The sequence below is a fragment of the Syngnathus acus genome, chromosome 16 (genome assembly GCF_901709675.1).
Source record: "Syngnathus acus chromosome 16, fSynAcu1.2, whole genome shotgun sequence".
In the NCBI taxonomy this organism is placed as follows: Eukaryota; Metazoa; Chordata; class Actinopteri; order Syngnathiformes; family Syngnathidae; genus Syngnathus; species Syngnathus acus.
In genome coordinates, this window is record NC_051101.1 from 3,232,577 (window position 1) to 3,250,612 (window position 18,036).

At 45.5% G+C, this 18,036-nt stretch overlaps 2 protein-coding genes across 4 annotated transcripts; one reads left to right on the forward strand and one right to left on the reverse strand.

Moving 5' to 3' along the window:
• The first annotated feature begins 108 nt into the window (after positions 1-108).
• Positions 109-6,921, forward strand: cacng6b (calcium channel, voltage-dependent, gamma subunit 6b). 3 transcript variants are annotated; one of them, XM_037273391.1, is made up of 6 exons: positions 109-971; positions 2,738-2,841; positions 2,902-3,339; positions 5,015-5,089; positions 6,106-6,243; positions 6,322-6,539. In XM_037273391.1, exons 3-6 carry the CDS (start codon positions 2,976-2,978, stop codon positions 6,537-6,539), a joined length of 795 nt encoding a protein of 264 aa, XP_037129286.1. In that variant the 5' UTR covers positions 109-971; positions 2,738-2,841; positions 2,902-2,975. The 3 variants fall into 3 exon arrangements, with proteins under 3 accessions (XP_037129286.1, XP_037129287.1, XP_037129288.1); XM_037273392.1 differs by having other exon boundaries at positions 2,738-2,837; XM_037273393.1 differs by lacking the exons at positions 109-971; positions 2,738-2,841 and having other exon boundaries at positions 2,976-3,339; positions 6,322-6,921.
• Positions 6,922-11,338: 4,417 nt separating this feature from the next.
• On the reverse strand, positions 11,339-17,517 carry cacng8b (calcium channel, voltage-dependent, gamma subunit 8b). Its single transcript, XM_037273345.1, has 5 exons — positions 17,357-17,517; positions 16,310-16,534; positions 14,884-14,967; positions 14,187-14,327; positions 11,339-13,824 (listed from the first exon to the last, which is right to left on the reverse strand). Exons 2-5 carry the CDS (start codon positions 16,530-16,532, stop codon positions 13,031-13,033), a joined length of 1,242 nt encoding a protein of 413 aa, XP_037129240.1. The 5' UTR covers positions 16,533-16,534; positions 17,357-17,517; the 3' UTR covers positions 11,339-13,030.
• Positions 17,518-18,036: the final 519 nt, after the last annotated feature.

Genomic DNA, 18,036 nt, shown 5'->3' on the forward strand with positions numbered 1-18,036 from the left:
AAAGTTACTAATAGATGCTTTATTCGTCAAGCTGCAATATTTACAATTATACCAAATTAGAAGCAAGTGGGGAGAAAAAAAAAGATCAGCTTTTGATGGGCCTGGAGGGAGACGATTCAATAGTTGACTGTTCCTATTTTATAGCAAGTAAAATAAGTCAAAATAATATCGTCCAGTTATTCCACAGCGGTAGTTTCGTTGATGAAAATGTAAAATATTTTTCCAGCTGTTAAGAAAATAAGCGTCTTGACTAATCGGTATGGAGCGCTGAGTTATGGCAATTACCCATGATGTCCACAAGGCGGCGCTGCCTTACCCTTGATGCGGTATGTCATGTCAGAAACCGCAATATTTTCATCTTTAAAAAAAATAATCAAAATATATCAGTGACACTACACAAACAATGATAATGTTTGAGTACAAGATATGAATAATCGAATCTGATGTTAAGTCTTAATTGTCTGTGGGAGTGGGCATCAGTTTTGGTGGCTTCCGATTAGACGGTCGAGCCGCATAATAAGACGAGCGAAGTAAAAAACGGAGTAGTTGACAGCCACCCCCGATCCACTGCGGTTCCTCCCCCTTTCCTTCCCCCTTCACTTCATGTCATTAACAGGTGCCTGTCCAAAATAGACGCACGGCCGCTGTGTGACAGAAACAGGCATGTTTTCAATCACGCTGGCACGGCTTGCGTTCTGTATTCCACCGTGTATGTATCGGTGTGGCCGTGTACGGGTAATGTTAGTAAGTCGTAAGCCGAGGTTTTGCACAGTGACCACAGACACACATAGACGGATCTTTCCTAAAGAGTGTTGGCCAACCGGGCTGCAGCCCCCTCCCCTGTTGCACCCACTTTCCATTACTGTTATTTACCCCCCCCCACTCCTTCCGTCGCTCTCTTTCTCTTTCACTAACTCCCTCGTTCTCTTAATTTTCAAGCGTCTTCTCCTGAACTCAGCACCAAACTGCAGGTCAGAATTCTTTTCCTCCCCCTCGCATTTGTTGCTTTTCTTACTTATGCATAGAGTTGCAAAAGTTATTCAAAGTTGTAAAATTTCCATTGGGATTAAAGGGAAAGTTTGGCTGTTAATGGAGAATTAAAAATTGTATTTGAGCATAATTCCTTAAATTCCAGCTAGCTAGACAGAATGAATCCAGTTTAAAAACTGTCCCCCCCCCCCCCCCCCCCCCCCCCCACATACTTATTTTTGTCTTTCAAAACAATTGTAAAATTAATTTCTCAAAAATATTGCATCGTATGTTCTTTTGGTGTTTTTAATACTTTGATTTTAGAAATGTCTTTGATTATTTTGTTTGTAAATGTCGTATTTTTCATTTTGTCAGGTCGTATTTTCAACTAATGTGTAAAATGAGCTATATACTGTAAATAAAGCTGCCCTGCTTTGCCCTTACCTTAAAATTGTACCAATTTATTATCTTGCACCGATGTGGGCTGATGACAAAACACAATGTTTATGACTCACTATAATGTTACAGCTCTTTGATTGGATCTCGTAATTAGTCTGTAGAGTGTATCTTAATTTATTAATCTAGGGGTGTCAAACTCCTTTTTATCGCGGGCCGTATTGTAGTCATAGTTTCCTTTGGAGGGCCATTATGACTAAACCCAAATAAATATATGAACGCTTCATACAGTACAAGATACAAAACAAAAAGCTCGTTTTCAAATCAGACGAGTAAAAACTGTTCTTCAAATATTTTAAAAAGATGATTTTTTTTAAAGTGAAGACAATTTACAATTCTAGTAATGACATGAATTTGATGCACAATTTGTCTTCGCGGGCCACATCTGGCCCCCGGGCCTCGAGTTTGACATTTGTGTATTAGTTGGCTCTTGGAATGTGAATCTTCTCTCAATGTTATGACCTAAATGTAAGGTCGTTGCCATTCTTTTTAATGAATAGCCCAAGCCAGCGTTAAAAGCAAACAGGTGGCTGATGTAGTCCGGTGCCAATATAAATCCTTTGGGACCACTAGTGCAAAGCTCGGAATCAAGCGATCCAAGAACTGGGGGTGGGCTGAGGGCTTCTGTCCTCTTGTCCACTGTGTGACCTGTCACAGCCCCCCAGGCTGGGTCAATTAGTGAGGCCCACTCTGGTTCAGGCTTGAATTATCGCCTGACTTGCACGGCGTGTGGGTCAGCTGCCACCTTGTTGAAACGGGCGCCTGAGGACCCCTGCTTATACTCGGTGGGGAGCGGAAAATGCTTGAGACGCCGAAATCACACACACGCTCGCACACACACATACCTGATTGCCAGTTTGTCTCATGTCATGTGATGCAGGGCGTGGGGTATTTGTGGCACCACGTTATCCCCTCAGATCAGAAGGGATCCACATCCAATCCTGACCCTGAGGGGACAACTCGTGTCTGAGCTTTGTGATGGGACAATAAAAGATGGGCGGTCCACTGTGGCACTCACCTTGACCCCCACATCAAACTACTCTACTAGATTCGTGTAGATAAAATGTTTCTTTGGTTTTCTAGTTTAGCATGATAAAGTGTTTTTGGTGGTGGAGCATCCTAAAAGCCAAAAGTTGGTTGGTGTAAAAGCTCTGAAGCATCCGATCATGATAGTGTTCCTCAGGGATCCATTCTTGTCCCTCTCCTCTTTAACTTAAGGCATGTTATTAAATTTGTGGTAATCGTAGGACCTTGAATGTAAGTAACACCTGTGGTTTTTGCTGTATTCTTTATTGTTGCTTTTCTTTTTCAGAGAACTGCAAGAAAGGAAACACTGGGATGGAGCTTCGTTTATAGCCTTATGTTTTTTTTTTAAATTTGATCCTCTATCCTAGTGGGAGCTTTATTTATTTATTTATTTATTTATTTATTTATTTATTTATTTATTTATTTATTCATTCATTCATTCATTCATTCATTTATTTTAAAGCTTCATCATTGCATCAATACTAAATACTCCCAAGTGTTCCACCTCAAACCCACGTGGTCAAATGTGGAACAACTTCTTCGTGCCCCAGGACGATGAGGGCCGCGTGGGGGCGGCGAGCAGTGGCCAAGGCGGCGGACTGGCTGCCCTTAAGGGCGGACGAGCCCAGAGGCGGACCCAAAAGATGAGCGACAGCCAGGACGGCAAGATCAAGCTGGTCTTCCTGGTGTGCGCGGTGGGCGTGACGCTCACCGTGCTGGGCGTGGTCACTGAATTTTGGGTGGAGCTGGCGCAGCCCAAGAACTTTGCCGGCAACCAGACGTGCCAGATGGCGCACTATGGTCTGTGGAAGGCCTGCGTGCACACCCTGTGGGTGGCTGACGTGGACCCCGAGAGGGCCAGCTGCGGTCCGGCTGAACTACCGGGAGGTGAGGCCTGCCACTGTCATTCATTTAGAAAGCGGATTGGCACTTGGGTCGTTGCCATGTTGAGCAGAAGTCAGCTTACTGTGTCAAAGTGTGAAACAGATGAGAAACCCAAGTTTGATGGTTGCCATAGCGACCAAAGCAATATTGGCATTGGCTTCCCAACTTGTTTCAAACTCTGAATGAATGGAATGACTACAGTTCAAAGTGTGCAAAATTTGTATTTACATGCAAAATTTAGTGATTTGCTCAACTCTGCTGTTACATATAGTTGCTTCAAAGAAAATCCATGGTGTTGAATTAAAAAAAAAAAAACTCGAATAGCATCATGATGTCCTCTAAAAAAATGCTAATCTTTTAGCCCTCAAAGAAATTCTAAGCCAAGTAACCAATTCAGCTCGGTCAATTCCACAACCACGCTATGAATGACTTGTCTTGGAAATGTAACACGCGGGGGTGTGAACATGATGCCGCATGCCGCACATAGCGTGGACGTATATGCACACACACCATGTGCATCTAGGTCGGCCCTCCATACATGCTAATTCGATCATTAAAGAGGAACAGCCAATGGGAGGAGGGCGAAGGCGAGCATTACGTAATAATATCCGACACGTATGATGCAGCTGAAAACGCTTCCATCACAGTTTTGCTTGTGTTGACGGCGCAATCCGTCCACTTTGCATATGTGACAGCGTGTTGATGTGTGACGGCAGACGTTCTGTTTGCGACAATATTTCTCACACGCCCTCGTGCAACCGGCAGATGGCCGCCAGCCCCGCCATGTTTGTTTGGCCAAAAAAAAGCAACTGTTTTCTTGCCCATCTTACAATCACGGCTCGCCGTGTGTGTACAAGCACGCACAGCCCGGGTGCGAGTTGTCGCTGGGAAGCCCAGTGGAATCTGTCCACTTCACAGTTTTTGTCTAAATATAGTGAAAGGCCAATGAGGGGGAGAAGGACAGCGAGGGACCAAGGGAGAACAGGTCTAATGCAGTATTAAGCAACCTCCCGTGTCGCCCCCTCCGCCCACTCTCACTCCACCCTCCCTCCCTCCCTCCCTCCCTCCCTCGACCTCCTCCTCCATCTGTGGCTTCCTTCTTCAGTTTTCACCTCCCCTCCATCTGTGCTCCCACCTCGTTCCTCCTAATCTTCCTCTTCAGATCCTTCTCCAACCTCCTTGTCCCTGTTTTGGATGCTTGTTAAGACCCAAAGATCACAACGGCTCTCTTGAACTAAAATAGAAAATAAATCAAGGCATTCACGATTGTTTTTTTTTGTTTTTTTTAACTCCTCACAATCAAAAGAAATACTTAAGTGATTTGCACATATCTGAAAAATCTACTGAAGTACAGTAAAGACATAATTGTCCCTCGTACCACTGCTGGCAGAACCATATGTGCAGTGTGTGTGTGTGTGTGTGCGTGCGCGTGTGCGTGTGTGTGTGTGTGTGTATTCCAACTCAACACTTGAATATAAATAGAAATGATGCCTGCAAGGACAATAGTGTGTGCATGGATGCATAGAAAGCGCGTCGCATAGGACCACCAGCTATCCACGGCACACGTGTGTATTTGTGTGTGTGTGTGTGTTCGCGCGTGCGTGCGCAAAGCGTGCATGTTATTATTATTTTTTTGATCGTGCATGTCTGTTGTACTAAAGTTTCCTCCTGTCTCCAGAATCCAACTGCACCTACTTCAAATTCTTCACCTCGGGGGAAAACGCCGTCGTGTTCAAGAAGACAACAACCAAGAGTAAGAAGCTTGGAAAAAGAGAGGCTGGCTAGCGGGAGAACAATGAGATACGCAATTCTTGTTTTATTTGTCATTTTTCTGTGCTTCAACTATGAGTCGGTGTGATGCCAATATGCAATTAATGGTGACATGGATGGCTTGCACATGTTGGCGCAGGATTTGTATGTTGCATCTGTCCGTGTTCACCTGCCAATAAAATTTCTTTTAAGTCGAGCCAAATCAGCACATGGTTCACTTGCCAGCATGCTGCCACGTTGGCTCATCCAGCCAGTTAATTGTCCCAAAACCCCAAAATAGCCTTAGGGTTTCACATTAGGGATTCAAACTAGTGAAAAATGACTATGTATAGTAAGGGTTTTACAATTGAGCGTCAACCCTTGACCTCTGACCCCTGAACCATGATCCTGACCCTTGACCCCTAATATAGTAAGGCTTCTTTCAGTACAAAATGGCCATGTTTAGTAAGGCTTTTACCATTAAACATCAACCCTTGACCTCTGAACATTGATCTTTTAAACCTAACCCTTGACCCCTAATATATTATGCCATTTTTTAGAACCAAATGACCATGGTTTTTACCATTGACTGTCGATCCTTGATATCTGAACCCTAAACCTTGACCCTGATTTTTGATACCTAACCCTTGACCCCTAATATAGTAAGGCTTTTTTGGTAAAAAATGACCATGGCTTTTACCATTGACCATCAGCACTTGACCTCTGAATCCCGAACCTTGACCCTGACCTTTGATACCTGGCCCTTTATCATGACCCTCGACACCTAATATAGTAAGGCTTTTTTTAGTAAAACATGACCATGTGTAGTAAGGATTTTACCATTGAACATCGACCCTTGACTTCTGACCTTTGACACCTGACCTTTCACCCCTAAGGCTTTTTGGTAAAAAATTATCATGTGTAGTAAAGCTTTAAAAAAACGTGCATAGTTAAGTTTTTCTAAGAATGCCATAAAAGGCTTTTAAAAATGACTAACAACTCTTGTTGTTCGTGTCCTAGACTTGAACCTGGCGGCTGCCATTTTTGCTCTTCTCAGTCTGACAATGATGGTGACGGGCTCCATCTGCATCATCATGACGCTCAGCAAAGGCGTGGTATTCTTCCTCAAGCCAGCCTCTTTCTGCTTCATACTCTCAGGTCGGACCCCGCCTCTATACGGCCATACGTGATGCCTTTTCATAAGAAACAATCATGTTAACAATACCACACGTGCAGGTGTCCTGGTCCTGGTCTCGGTCCTGATGTTTCACCAGTCCGTGCTGGCCTTGCTGTCCAGCGACCACTCCGTCCCGCTGCACCACCAGCTGTCCTGGTCGGCGGCCTGTGCCGGCTCGGCGGGCGCTGTCCTCATTTTCGGAGGCGTCCTTTTCCTCATCCTTTCGCTTCCCGTCACTTCGTGGCAGAAGTGCTTGCAGCACAACAGCGCCACCTAGCAGGTGGCTATTTATATCAAAACATTTTTTTTTCCTCCACAGATGTTTCAACAATAGCTTAGCATTTTATAGTTATACCTCATTGTATTTATATTCACTTTCCAGGTATGCAATCATACTTTTTAAAGTGTTTTGAAAAGAGGCTGTCGTGTTTTTTGGGGGGATGTTTTAGCAAAACAATGTAAGACTTTGTACACCTGACAACTGTATAGACTCACTTTGTAAGCTTCTTCACAATGTACATAAGATTTCGCTTTTATCTTTTATGAATGTTGTGTTTTGCAGTGTTTAAAAATATACACAAGATTTCCTTGACTCTTTTACGTTCAACAATTTCTCATAATTTGTTCCATATAAATAAACTGATCTCTGTCCATTCTTTTCATTTTGTAGCATCTCTTTGGGCTGCACTGTTTGCACTACACATTTGGTTTTGTCCAATCAGATTTCACACTCAGTCTGACGTCACTATGATTTTATCCTCTGATTGGTTGGTCGGACTGAAACTTGTTTTTATTTTATAGTTTTTTATTGTTTTTTTCACACAATAAATAGGATAAATATTAGCAATTTGAGCCGACGGAAAAGGTTATATCACAATCCACTACTTCATCCGGCTGTCACGAGGAAACAATTTATTTATTTTCCCTCCAATTTAAATCACAAGTGACCTTTATCCCCCTCCCTCACCGCCCCCCTCACACCATTGCTATACTTAGTCCCTTGATGCTGAAGTTTAGAAACCTTATCCGTGAATTTCAACTATGCGTGCCTCGCCGTTTACTCTTCCACCCCGGACCTCAATGCGCTCGTACCTTCAACAATTCTCGTCCAATGCATCCGCTGACACCCCTCCTCCCCACCTCCCACCGGAATAATTACTGTCACAAGCGCATCGGTCATTGGATTAGTGATGTGCATTCCAGTTCTTTTAAGTGAACTGAATCTTTAAAATCGGTTCACTCAAAAGATTCGTTCAAACTGTTCGTTCAACGAATCGTCCCCCCGCCCCCACACACTGATCCTTTTTTTTTATTTTATTTTTTTTTTTATAAATCAAATAATCAAAAATCATGGTCAAAGCTTCACGAAAAGTGAAAAGTGCCACACCCGCCCTCACCCCCACTTTCTGATTGGATGTTTAATCTGTGACGTCACTCGGACACTCTATTAGGTACACTGCCATTTTCAGGTGGACCTAATCGCAGGCCACTTCATTAGGGAAAAATCATGGTCAAAGCTTAAATGAAAGTGAAAAATGCCACACCGGCCCTCACCCCCACTTTCTGATTGGCTGGTTGATCTGTGACGTGACTCGGACACTCCATTAGGTACACCGCCATTTTCAGGTGTACCTATTAACAGACCACTTCATTAGGGAAATATCATGGTCAAAGGTCACAGGTGTCAAACTCCAGTCCTTGGGGCCGCATTCCAACATGTTTTCCAAGATTCCCTCGTTAAGTGCACCTGTGTCAAAAGTTAGGCTCCTGCAGAGCGTGAATATGAACTGATCTTTTCACTCAGGTGTGTTTAACGAGGGTAACTTGGAAAACATATTGGAACGCGGCCCCCCGAAGACTGGAGTTCAACACCCCTGGTTTAACTGAAAGTGAAAAGTGCCACACCCGCCCTCACCCCCACTTTCTGATGGGCTGTTTGATCTGTGACGTCATTCGGACACTCTATTAGGTACACCGCCATTTTCAGGTGTTCATAATAACAGGCCACTTCATTAGGGAAAAATCATGGTCAAAGCTTAAATGAAAGTAAAAAGTGCCACACCCGCCCTCACCCCCACTTTCTGATTGGCTGGTTGATCTGTGACATCACTCGGACACTCCATTAGGTACACCGCCATTTTCAGGTGTACCTAATAACAGGCCACTTCATTCGGGACATATCATGGTCAAAGGTCACAGGTGTCAAACTCCAGTCCTTGGGGCCGCATTCCAACATGTTTTCCAAGATTCCCTCGTTAAGTGCACCTGTGTCAAAAGTTAGGCTCCTGCAGAACGTGAAAATGAACTAATCTTTTCACTCAGGTGTGTTTAACGAGGGTAACTTGGAAAACATATTGGAACGCGGCCCCCCAAGGACTGGAGTTCGACACTTTAACTGAAAGTGAAAAGTGCCACACCCGCCCTCACCCCCACTTTCTGATTGGCTGTTTGATCTGTGACGTCATTCGGACACTCTATTAGGTACACTGCCATTTTCAGGCGTTCATAATAACAGGCCACTTCATTAGGGAAAAATCATGGTCAAAGCTTAAATGAAAGTGAAAAGTGCCACACCCGCCCTCACCCCCACTTTCTGATTGGCTGGTTGATCTGTGACATCACTCGGACACTCCATTAGGTACACCGCCATTTTCAGGTGTACCTAATAACAGGCCACTTCATTCGGGACATATCATGGTCAAAGGTCACAGGTGTCAAACTCCAGTCCTTGGGGCCGCATTCCAACATGTTTTCCAAGATTCCCTCGTTAAGTGCACCTGTGTCAAAAGTTAGGCTCCTGCAGAGCGTGAAAATGAACTGATCTTTTCACTCAGGTGTGTTTAACGAGGGTAACTTGGAAAACTTATTGGAACGCGGCCCCCCGAAGACTGGAGTTCAACACCCCTGGTTTAACTGAAAGTGAAAAGTGCCACACCCGCCCTCACCCCCACTTTCTGATTGGCTGGTTGATCTGTGACATCACTCGGACACTCCATTAGGTACACCGCCATTTTCAGGTGTACCAAATAACAGGCCACTTCATTCGGGACATATCATGGTCAAAGGTCACAGGTGTCAAACTCCAGTCCTTGGGGCCGCATTCCAACATGTTTTCCAAGATTCCCTCGTTAAGTGCACCTGTGTCAAAAGTTAGGCTCCTGCAGAACGTGAAAATGAACTAATCTTTTCACTCAGGTGTGTTTAACGAGGGTAACTTGGAAAACATATTGGAGCGCGGCCCCCCGAAGACTGGAGTTCGACACCCCTGGTAACTGAAAGTGAAAAGTGCCACACCCGCCCTCACCCCCACTTTCTGATTGGCTGTTTGATCTGTGACGTCATTCGGACACTCTATTAGGTACACCGCCATTTTAAGGTGTTCCTAATAACAGGCCACTTCATTAGGGAAAAATCATGGCCAAAGCTTAACTGAAAGTGAAAAGTGCCACACCCGCCCTCACCCCCACTTTCTGATTGGCTGTTTGATCTGTGACGTCATTCGGACACTCTATTAGGTACACCACCATTTTCAGGTTCATTCGCGAAGATTCACGAGTGAGTGACAGACAGCGTTGCTGCTATGCCAGCCGACATTGATGTTTTAATTTTGTATTTGTTGGATTGTAGTTGATGGTGTTATTATACCGAATGTGTTTGTGTTTGAATAAAAGGTTGGAAAAAAAAATCCGTTATGCCGACATTTGTTATTTTGGGGCACACCAACTCATATAACTTATAATTGGCGAATATAAAAACAAGGAATAAAACACCAGACAAGTTTTAACATAAATGTTTATTAAAACAATAATAATAAAAGTAAATTTCAAACCAGCAATCTAATGTGAAATTGCAGTAGATATATTGGATAACAATATTTAGGCGTCTATATATATGCATACACGTTATTTAAAAACTACTATAAGTGTTATCAAATCAAGATTACCCAAAGAGAAGCATAATCTCCCCGTTGCTGCATAACGGCGCATCCCTTCATGCAATAAAGTTAGCCGTTCGCTTGGAGAAAACGCGCATAAAATAAGTGGTGTTTCAGTGAATGGTTCTTTCTTTCCTTGGCAAATCGTAAATCTACATGCTGGTTTCCATAGTTCACGCCAGGAGGGAGACGCAACACGTTCACTGACTGATCCGTTGATGCACGGGAAGGGGGGCAGTTCACCCATTGACTCGTTCGCGAACGGGAAAGTCCAGATTCGTTCCCTCACTGATCCGTTCTCGCGATGAACTGGAAATGCAAATCACTGACTCGTTCACTCACACATCCGTTCAGTTGGTGAACGGGAAATGCAATTCACGACTCGTTCATGAACGGGAAGTTACTTCATTTTCTTCTTCGTTTTGTTTTACGGCGAGGTGGCACCAGCTTCAATGCGCATTACCGACACCTACTGGTTGAAGTCATATGAACTGAAAAAAGAACGAATCACTTTAGGAAGTTATTCGTTCACTCTCGTTACCTGAAAGGATTCGTTCTTTTGAACGAATCGGTCACTCACGAGCCAACACTACATTGCATCATCAGCACGCACTCGTATTAAGCACCTCCGTTGGGGAGAAACGTAATCTACGTGACACCCGATCTCGGTTGCAGCATGTTTTGGGAACACAGATACAAACACATACGTGGAAACTTGTTAGCATTGTCGCATCACACCTGATTCCTGTGAAACAAAGTCAACAAGTCGGAAAAGTTCCAAATCGCAAGGGACGCTGGGGGGAATTCCAAGTCTCCTTGCACCTGCTCCAAGGCAGAAAAGTCACTGCTAAGTAAAGAAAAACACGCCGGCCGTGTTTAGAGCGCGACAGCCGTTTAAAACATGCATGAAGCGCCAGGCGCCAGATGGGACCAATCACACACTGATGCATAAAAAAAAAAAGTATATCTCGTCACGATGTTTACAATTGAAGTTTGCAAAAATCCCTTTACGCTAGGACAGCATCAGAGGCCTATTTGAAAACACAAATTGCCTATAGTATAGGGAAAAAATAATTTGAATTTTGAAATAAATTCTAATATTTCATGTTTTTGTGGCAAAACAAGACAGAAGTCAGCATTAATCCAGCAGTATTTTTTTTTATAAATTTCGTGCAATACAGTGTTTGAGTTTATCACACATTTAGATAAACCATAATCAGTTGTCTCTATATATCTACATTTGATTCATATTGCCCACATAAATGCTCTCTGTGCGCACGTTTGTCACTTTTTTCCCGAGAATGTCACCGAAGAAATTCAGAAAGTCTGGAAGCGTCTCCTTTGTTTTTCCGATTTTTTTTTTTTTTTTTTAGTTCAGTGGTTGTTGCATCATGTCACAAGAGTCTGATTTTCGAGAAGGGAAAAAAGAAGACGCGTGTGTCAGGCCGCTTACATTCTCATCACCTTCCTTCGAGAAGAGGAGCAAGGAAGCACAGTGAAAAGAATCTTTGGGGAGGTTCCCATCAATGCTCAGGAAAGGGGGCGGGTCAAAAGGTTCATGAGGGCGGGGCTAATGAGGTAAACCACCAAGTAAGAGTCAGAGTAACAAAAGCTCTTTTTTTTTTTTAGAGGATTTACAAATATATGTATGCATAAATTACAATGTACATTTTCTCCAAACCCACATTTACATGATGCTTGGGTTTTTTTTTGTTATTGAAAATGAAATGTGTCACTTTCCGACTCATAGAAAAGAGATTATTAAATTTTTTTCCTTCCCTTTTTCCACTTGCTTCTGTACATATTTTTTATTTCCTCCCGTTTGAACGCGAGGTTGTCGTTAATGCCCAAAGAACAAACATCTTCAACACGACTAGCGCTACAAGTACTGCTAACAGGGATTCCGATGGAAAGAAGACGTACGAAGGCCAAAACCGAGTCGTTATTGTTGCATCTCTTTTGTATCGCTATTATTGGAAGACAATTTACAGTATTCACATTTGGAAAATAAAAATGAAATAAAAGTCGTAGCTAGTGGCCGGTAAGTCAAAAGAAGTCATTCTCTCCACCAAAGATTTCATGCACACACACGCTTGACATGGAGGCACGCTGCTCACCCCTTCCATCTTGGAAGAAAAAAAAACTAATCACAGTTAAAGTCAGCAACATGGAAACGTTGACTTTGGACAACGCAGCGAGCTTGGAACCACTAGGGATGGCAATTCCAAAAACATTTCCTTCATCGATGCCAGCAATGATCTGACAGGTGTTTGTTTTGCTTTTTTCGGGATAATTCTTTTGTCAAAAATAAATCAATAAAATAACATTTGTTCCACAAAGTTGAATTTTGTAACACTTTTAGCACACTGTTCCCAAAAGGCCAAACGAGTTGCGTGTCGTAGCGTACGCAAAGTAGCCTACGCAAAGCATAAATTCATATTGGGAGGCCATAAGTATAACTAGTTAAAAAAAAAAAAAAACGAGACAATCCCGAATCGACACAAATGGATTGTTCTGCCCATCCCCAGTAGCAACGCAAAGAATAATCACAACAACAATCGACGCCAACGCAGGTCTGCTAAATTAGCGCTAATATTGCACATTGCATTTTTGTAGTAGCCCGAGGTTAGTTTGCATGTTGATCGTTAACAAAATAAATCATTTCTAGAACGTGTAGATATCAAAATAGTTTTGTTGTGAGAGTTCATTGTTGTTGTTATCGCTCGCTTATGATCGTACTCATCTTTTGACATATTGGCTGTGCTGGACGACCGCTACTTCCTGCGCCCCCCCCCCCCCCCCCCCCAACCCTAACCTTAATCCTAACCCCCTTTTTACACAGGTGTGGTCTTCCGATTGAGGGTGTTGGAGTTGCTCTCTCTGTCTCCCTTCAGCCTGTCCAGAGTACCCATTCCTCGCTCCCTGTCCACCGTGGACGAAGTGAAGGGGGGCGGTCCGGAGCCCACCGAGTTGGGCATTGGCACGTTGGAGTTGGAGGAGTTGGAAGGGTTGTGGGACTTGAGCGAGGGCAGCGTGCCACTCATCATGCCGCCCCCGCCGCCGTCCTTGGGGAAGCAGTTGTGAAGCTGGTAGAGTGTGGCGCGGTCCACTGTGCCATACATGGGCGCCAAGCCACCCAGTTTGGGGTCGCGGGACAGCGTGTAGAGTGAGATGTCGCCTCCGGCCAGCGCCGTGTGGGAGCGCGAGTGCGGGTTGGGCAGCGTGGACACGGAGATGGGGCCCTGGGAGAGCAGCGCCGATGGGGGCAGGCCGAAGTTCTTCCCCACACCGCCGCCCACCGGCGAAGGGTCTCGGGAGCGAGAGGGGTCGGTGGAGCGCGATGAGGAGCGGGAGCGACGGCGGAAGCGGTAGCTGGGGAGGCGCAGCATGGCGTGCGTGGTGCTCTTGAAGATGTCGGTGCGCGAGCGGCAGCGCAGCTCCTTGTTCTTCTCGATGTAAATGTTGACCGCCAGCACGCCCACCATCTCGGCCATGATGAAGGACAGCCCGCCAAAGTAGAAGGACCAACCATACGAGTACTGCCACTTCTTGTCCTCATCCTTCTTGGGGGAGATGTCGCCCAGCGCCGCCGAGATGTACACGATCACGCCGATGATGTTGCTCAGACCTGAAAAGCGCAATCGAACAGTCATGCATCGGTTAGGGTGCAATTGAGAATTAAAAACCAAAATCTTAAAGGTAGTGATGGATAAATGAAGCTTCAAATTTGCTTCATTTGTATTTTCTGACTTCTCTAGATGGCACTGTTGGTATAACTAAATGGATGGCAAGTCAGAGTGCTTTCAGCCCAACATTGAACAGAGAGTGCCATCTCGAGCCGTCAAAAAATATACAACTGGTTCAGGAAGCAAATTTTGAAGCTTCATTTTCCCCATCACTACCAAACGGAGGTGCCAATGTGGTAAACATCGCTAAACACTCTCAAAAGATGCTTCTAGTGTGCGTATATACTTATAGTCATCATGTTACCTGCAGCCACAAAGAGAATCCCCGCTCCCAGGATAATGTTGCGTTTGCTCCGATAGAAACGGCTAGCAGCAATGCACACGCCTCCCAATAGCAGCAAGATGGCGCTGAGGATGGGGAAGATGTTGGAAGCCCTCACCACGCCTGCAAAGCCGCACAAAAACTGCTTAGCAACACAAAAAAAAAAACAAAGACAACAACCACATAGCTTAGCTATGCTTAGCTTTTCAATCTGCTAGCTTAATGCTAATGCTAAAGCAATATGAACTGATGGATGGATGGACTACGATGGCTTCCTCACATTGAACCCAAGAACATGCACCTTGCTCTCCTTTTCCTCATCCATTTTGTTTTCTCAGTATTATCACTTGCAACAACAAAAGAATTAATCATGAGAGTTGAGTTTAGCTGTACGCTAAGTACACACAAGTGCACACCGAGTACACACACACAAACACACACATCTAAGACAAGTAGGCCACAGGAGAGAAAATGCCAGCAAAATGCCAACAAGATGCCTGTGCAACATTGTAAACAAGCTTGTGCGTACACGTGCGGCGTATCGCAGAGCACAAACGGATCCCTGCGGGGCGTTTAGCCTCAACTAGGCCGCCGCAGCATCTCCCGTGACTTTTAGTCCACATTGTCACGTGTTGATTCCTTCATTGCGCCAAGAGAAAAATCCAGCCGTTTGACTTACGTAGGACGTACTCGGCCCCGTCATGGTCAAAGTCCGCGTCCTCCGGGAAGTGGTTGATCTGAGAACACAATCCTCGCTTCACTCCTGAGATGTGAAAAAGAAAGAAAGTGATGAGCACACACAAGCAAGAGAACAAGAAGTCATAAAGCCAACTGCGACAAAAGGCAGAACAGCGGGCGTCCTCCCGAGAGCCCAAAGGACTGACATCAGCGTCAGCGTCTCCTCAGCATACAGATGGAATGTTAGTAAGGCAGGCGTGGGCATGGCGTGGCGTGGGCGTGGCGTGTTAGTAAATACATACAAGCACGCACGCACGATGGTGACACGCTCGCTGATGGATTGTGACATAAGATGGAGTGGTGGGATGAAGACACACAGACGAAGGAGGGACAGATGGATAGACGCGGGACGAGTGGTCGTCTCCCTTTGTCTGTGGCTCGGCAATGTCGCTCTGTGAAGAAGCAGACGGAGGCGCACGTCAGTGGCGTCGCACGATTGACCAACCGCAGCTGGATTTACAACCGGCACACCGACTAATTTTTAACTCATTCGCTGCCATTAATGTCTATAGACATCAAAATTCAATTTTAACTGGGCTGCCTTAAAGTGACTTTTTTGTTATACTGTATAAAAAATTGACTGCCATTTTGTTTCCATGTCACGCCTTCAGTAAAGATGCAGAGGACACGAGGAGCGAGCGACATTCGGATATTCCAGAGTGAGCGCAACTGTCACGTTTGGGGGGGGTGCAAAGGAGTCTTGCGGATCTTATCTCTAATTGGCTGCTTGGCTTGGAGAGAGGGGGGGAGTGGGGGGGGATTAAGCCACTTCAGTTCATTTCGCTATAGAAAAGCTTTAATCTGTCTCACGAGTAGATAACGGTAACGAGGTAAGCCGTGACATCATCGCAGCAAACGCAGAGGCACCTACCAAAAAAAAAAAAAACCTTGCAAGGAGCATTCTAGCACATCCAAACCGTCTGAATCAGAATTTGAGAGATTCCCGATTTCCTACCAGACTGAAAAAGTTTGAAAGTAACTTGTGTTCATGACTGTTGACGGCGTCCCTGCCTACGGTGTCGAGCTTTGCCATCGCAGCCCACGACGAGTGCAGACAACCAGCTGGTCCCCTTGTCGGGACTGGAGGCGGAACACAAGCTTTTGTTTGGCCACTCCAGTTAAACGATGGCAGCCAGCGCCGACACCATGATGAATGGATTATTTGGAGGCGGGGCCGGGCTTGGTTCGCTATGGTGTAATTAGGGCTTCGATTGTTTGGAATCTTTTCTCGTCACGGCGGCGCGGTCGAGGAGCTTCAGCGTGCTTGGCCCATTCTGATCATCATTAGCGGGTATCACAACACTGCGTTGCGCCGCAAACAGACTTCTGACGCATCTTGTCTAAGTCTAAGTCTATCTTGGCTGTACCTTCCAGGCAGCATATCCTCCAGAGTCCCGAGTGGGTGAGCGCCCCCGGGTCCTTCTTGTCCTTGTTATGAGGGTCGTCCTGCGTGACGTTGGCTGTACTGTTGCAGATGAGGGCGCGGGAGTACAGCCAGTAGTCCGTCCCTATGGCCACCGTCATCAGGCCGAAGGCGGCGAACGCCCCCACGGTGGTGAGAAGGATCTGGATCCCCTTCTCACACACCATGCCTTGGAAAACACAAGCAGAGCGTTCTCGGCATTAAAGAGCCACCGTGGATGGAAGGGGACGGCACGAGATGGGCAAAGGTGACGTGTGGTGATTGCCGTGGATGCCGTGAATCAAAAAAATTGCCAAAATCCTACAACACGCTACATTTTCGGTGGTTGCCGTGGTCACCGGAACGGTCAAATCATCGCACGTGTGAACTTATATAACCTGAGTGAGCCGCAGTTGATTGAAAAACCCAGCAGTCTTGCAGGTGAGATGATGAAGGGGAGGGAACGGGGGGAGGGGGTGCAGAGGTGGCACAAAATGATGATGTGTCCTTGGGAGAAGAGCCGGGTGACTCTGCTGACGCGGCTTAACAAGGCAGAAGTGAAGCGAAACATTTGGGCCGGCTAACACCTACTACTCCATATTCATAACCCAGCTCCCCTTAGAACTTGGAAGGCAAGACTGGAGAGGAATTCATAAACACACACACACACAGCAGATCCATCGTCAAGTCCCGTTAGGGCAATAAAAACGCGCTTTCGCCCATTTAAATAATTAAAATTCTCGCTCTTCCATCTTTCTCTGTGTAACGTACGCGCACTCGGGCACTCAACAATAAGGCACTCTAGGGTGGCCACTAAATCTCGGAATTCACTTTACGGTCTTCAAAACGTCAATCAAAACGGTTTGTAAAGGCAGAATTCCCATCTGGCTCTTGTATGGGATGTTCGGAGACAGTAGGTGTACCTAATGTTCTGCTCTGCCCCAAACGTTCCACACGCATCCCTAAAAAAAAAAAAAGTTCAAATCTAAGAAGAGCCAAGAACTGGACTTACCTGACGGCGAGTTTCTATCCTTCGACTCAATTTTGAAATCTTTCCTTTCCTCGTCAGTGAAGAACGTGCTGCCCCTTCAATCCGGACAGCATCCATCGACTGTTCTCAGCCGCTCCCCGCTCGTTTCCTCTCTCTCTCTCTCTCTCTCTCTCTCTCTCTCTCTCTCTCTCTGTCTCTCTCTCTCTCTGTCTCTCTCTCTCTCTCTTTCTCTGTCTCTCTCCCTTTCTCTCTTTCACGTTCACTCGCTCTTTGACGCTGTCTTTCTCGCGGGAGCCCCCAGTGCCAGCGGAGGCTGAGTCTTGGACGCCGGTCGCGCTCTCCTTCGCTCGCTCCTCCGCTAGCAGGAAGCCACCACCAAAGGGCCCATCATCGCTGCTCAGCTGCTGCGAACAAAAAAAAAGAATGGACCGTTTCAATATGCAGATGAAATCAGTCAGGGCCTCGTTCCCGATGAAAACGTGCCCATGTCATTTCCTCGTCAATTATAATTGATCGTCGTGTCAAATTCATCGTAGCATTTGCTGCCTATTTGACACTTTGGCGTGAATAATTAATCAGAAATAAATGAATTGACCTTCTGCCATAAATGGTTTTGCTATTGCAGCTTATTCACTTTCTCACGAAGGGCTTGATTGATTAAGATTTAGAATAGAGGGCGTTAAATTGCGTGCTACCTCACT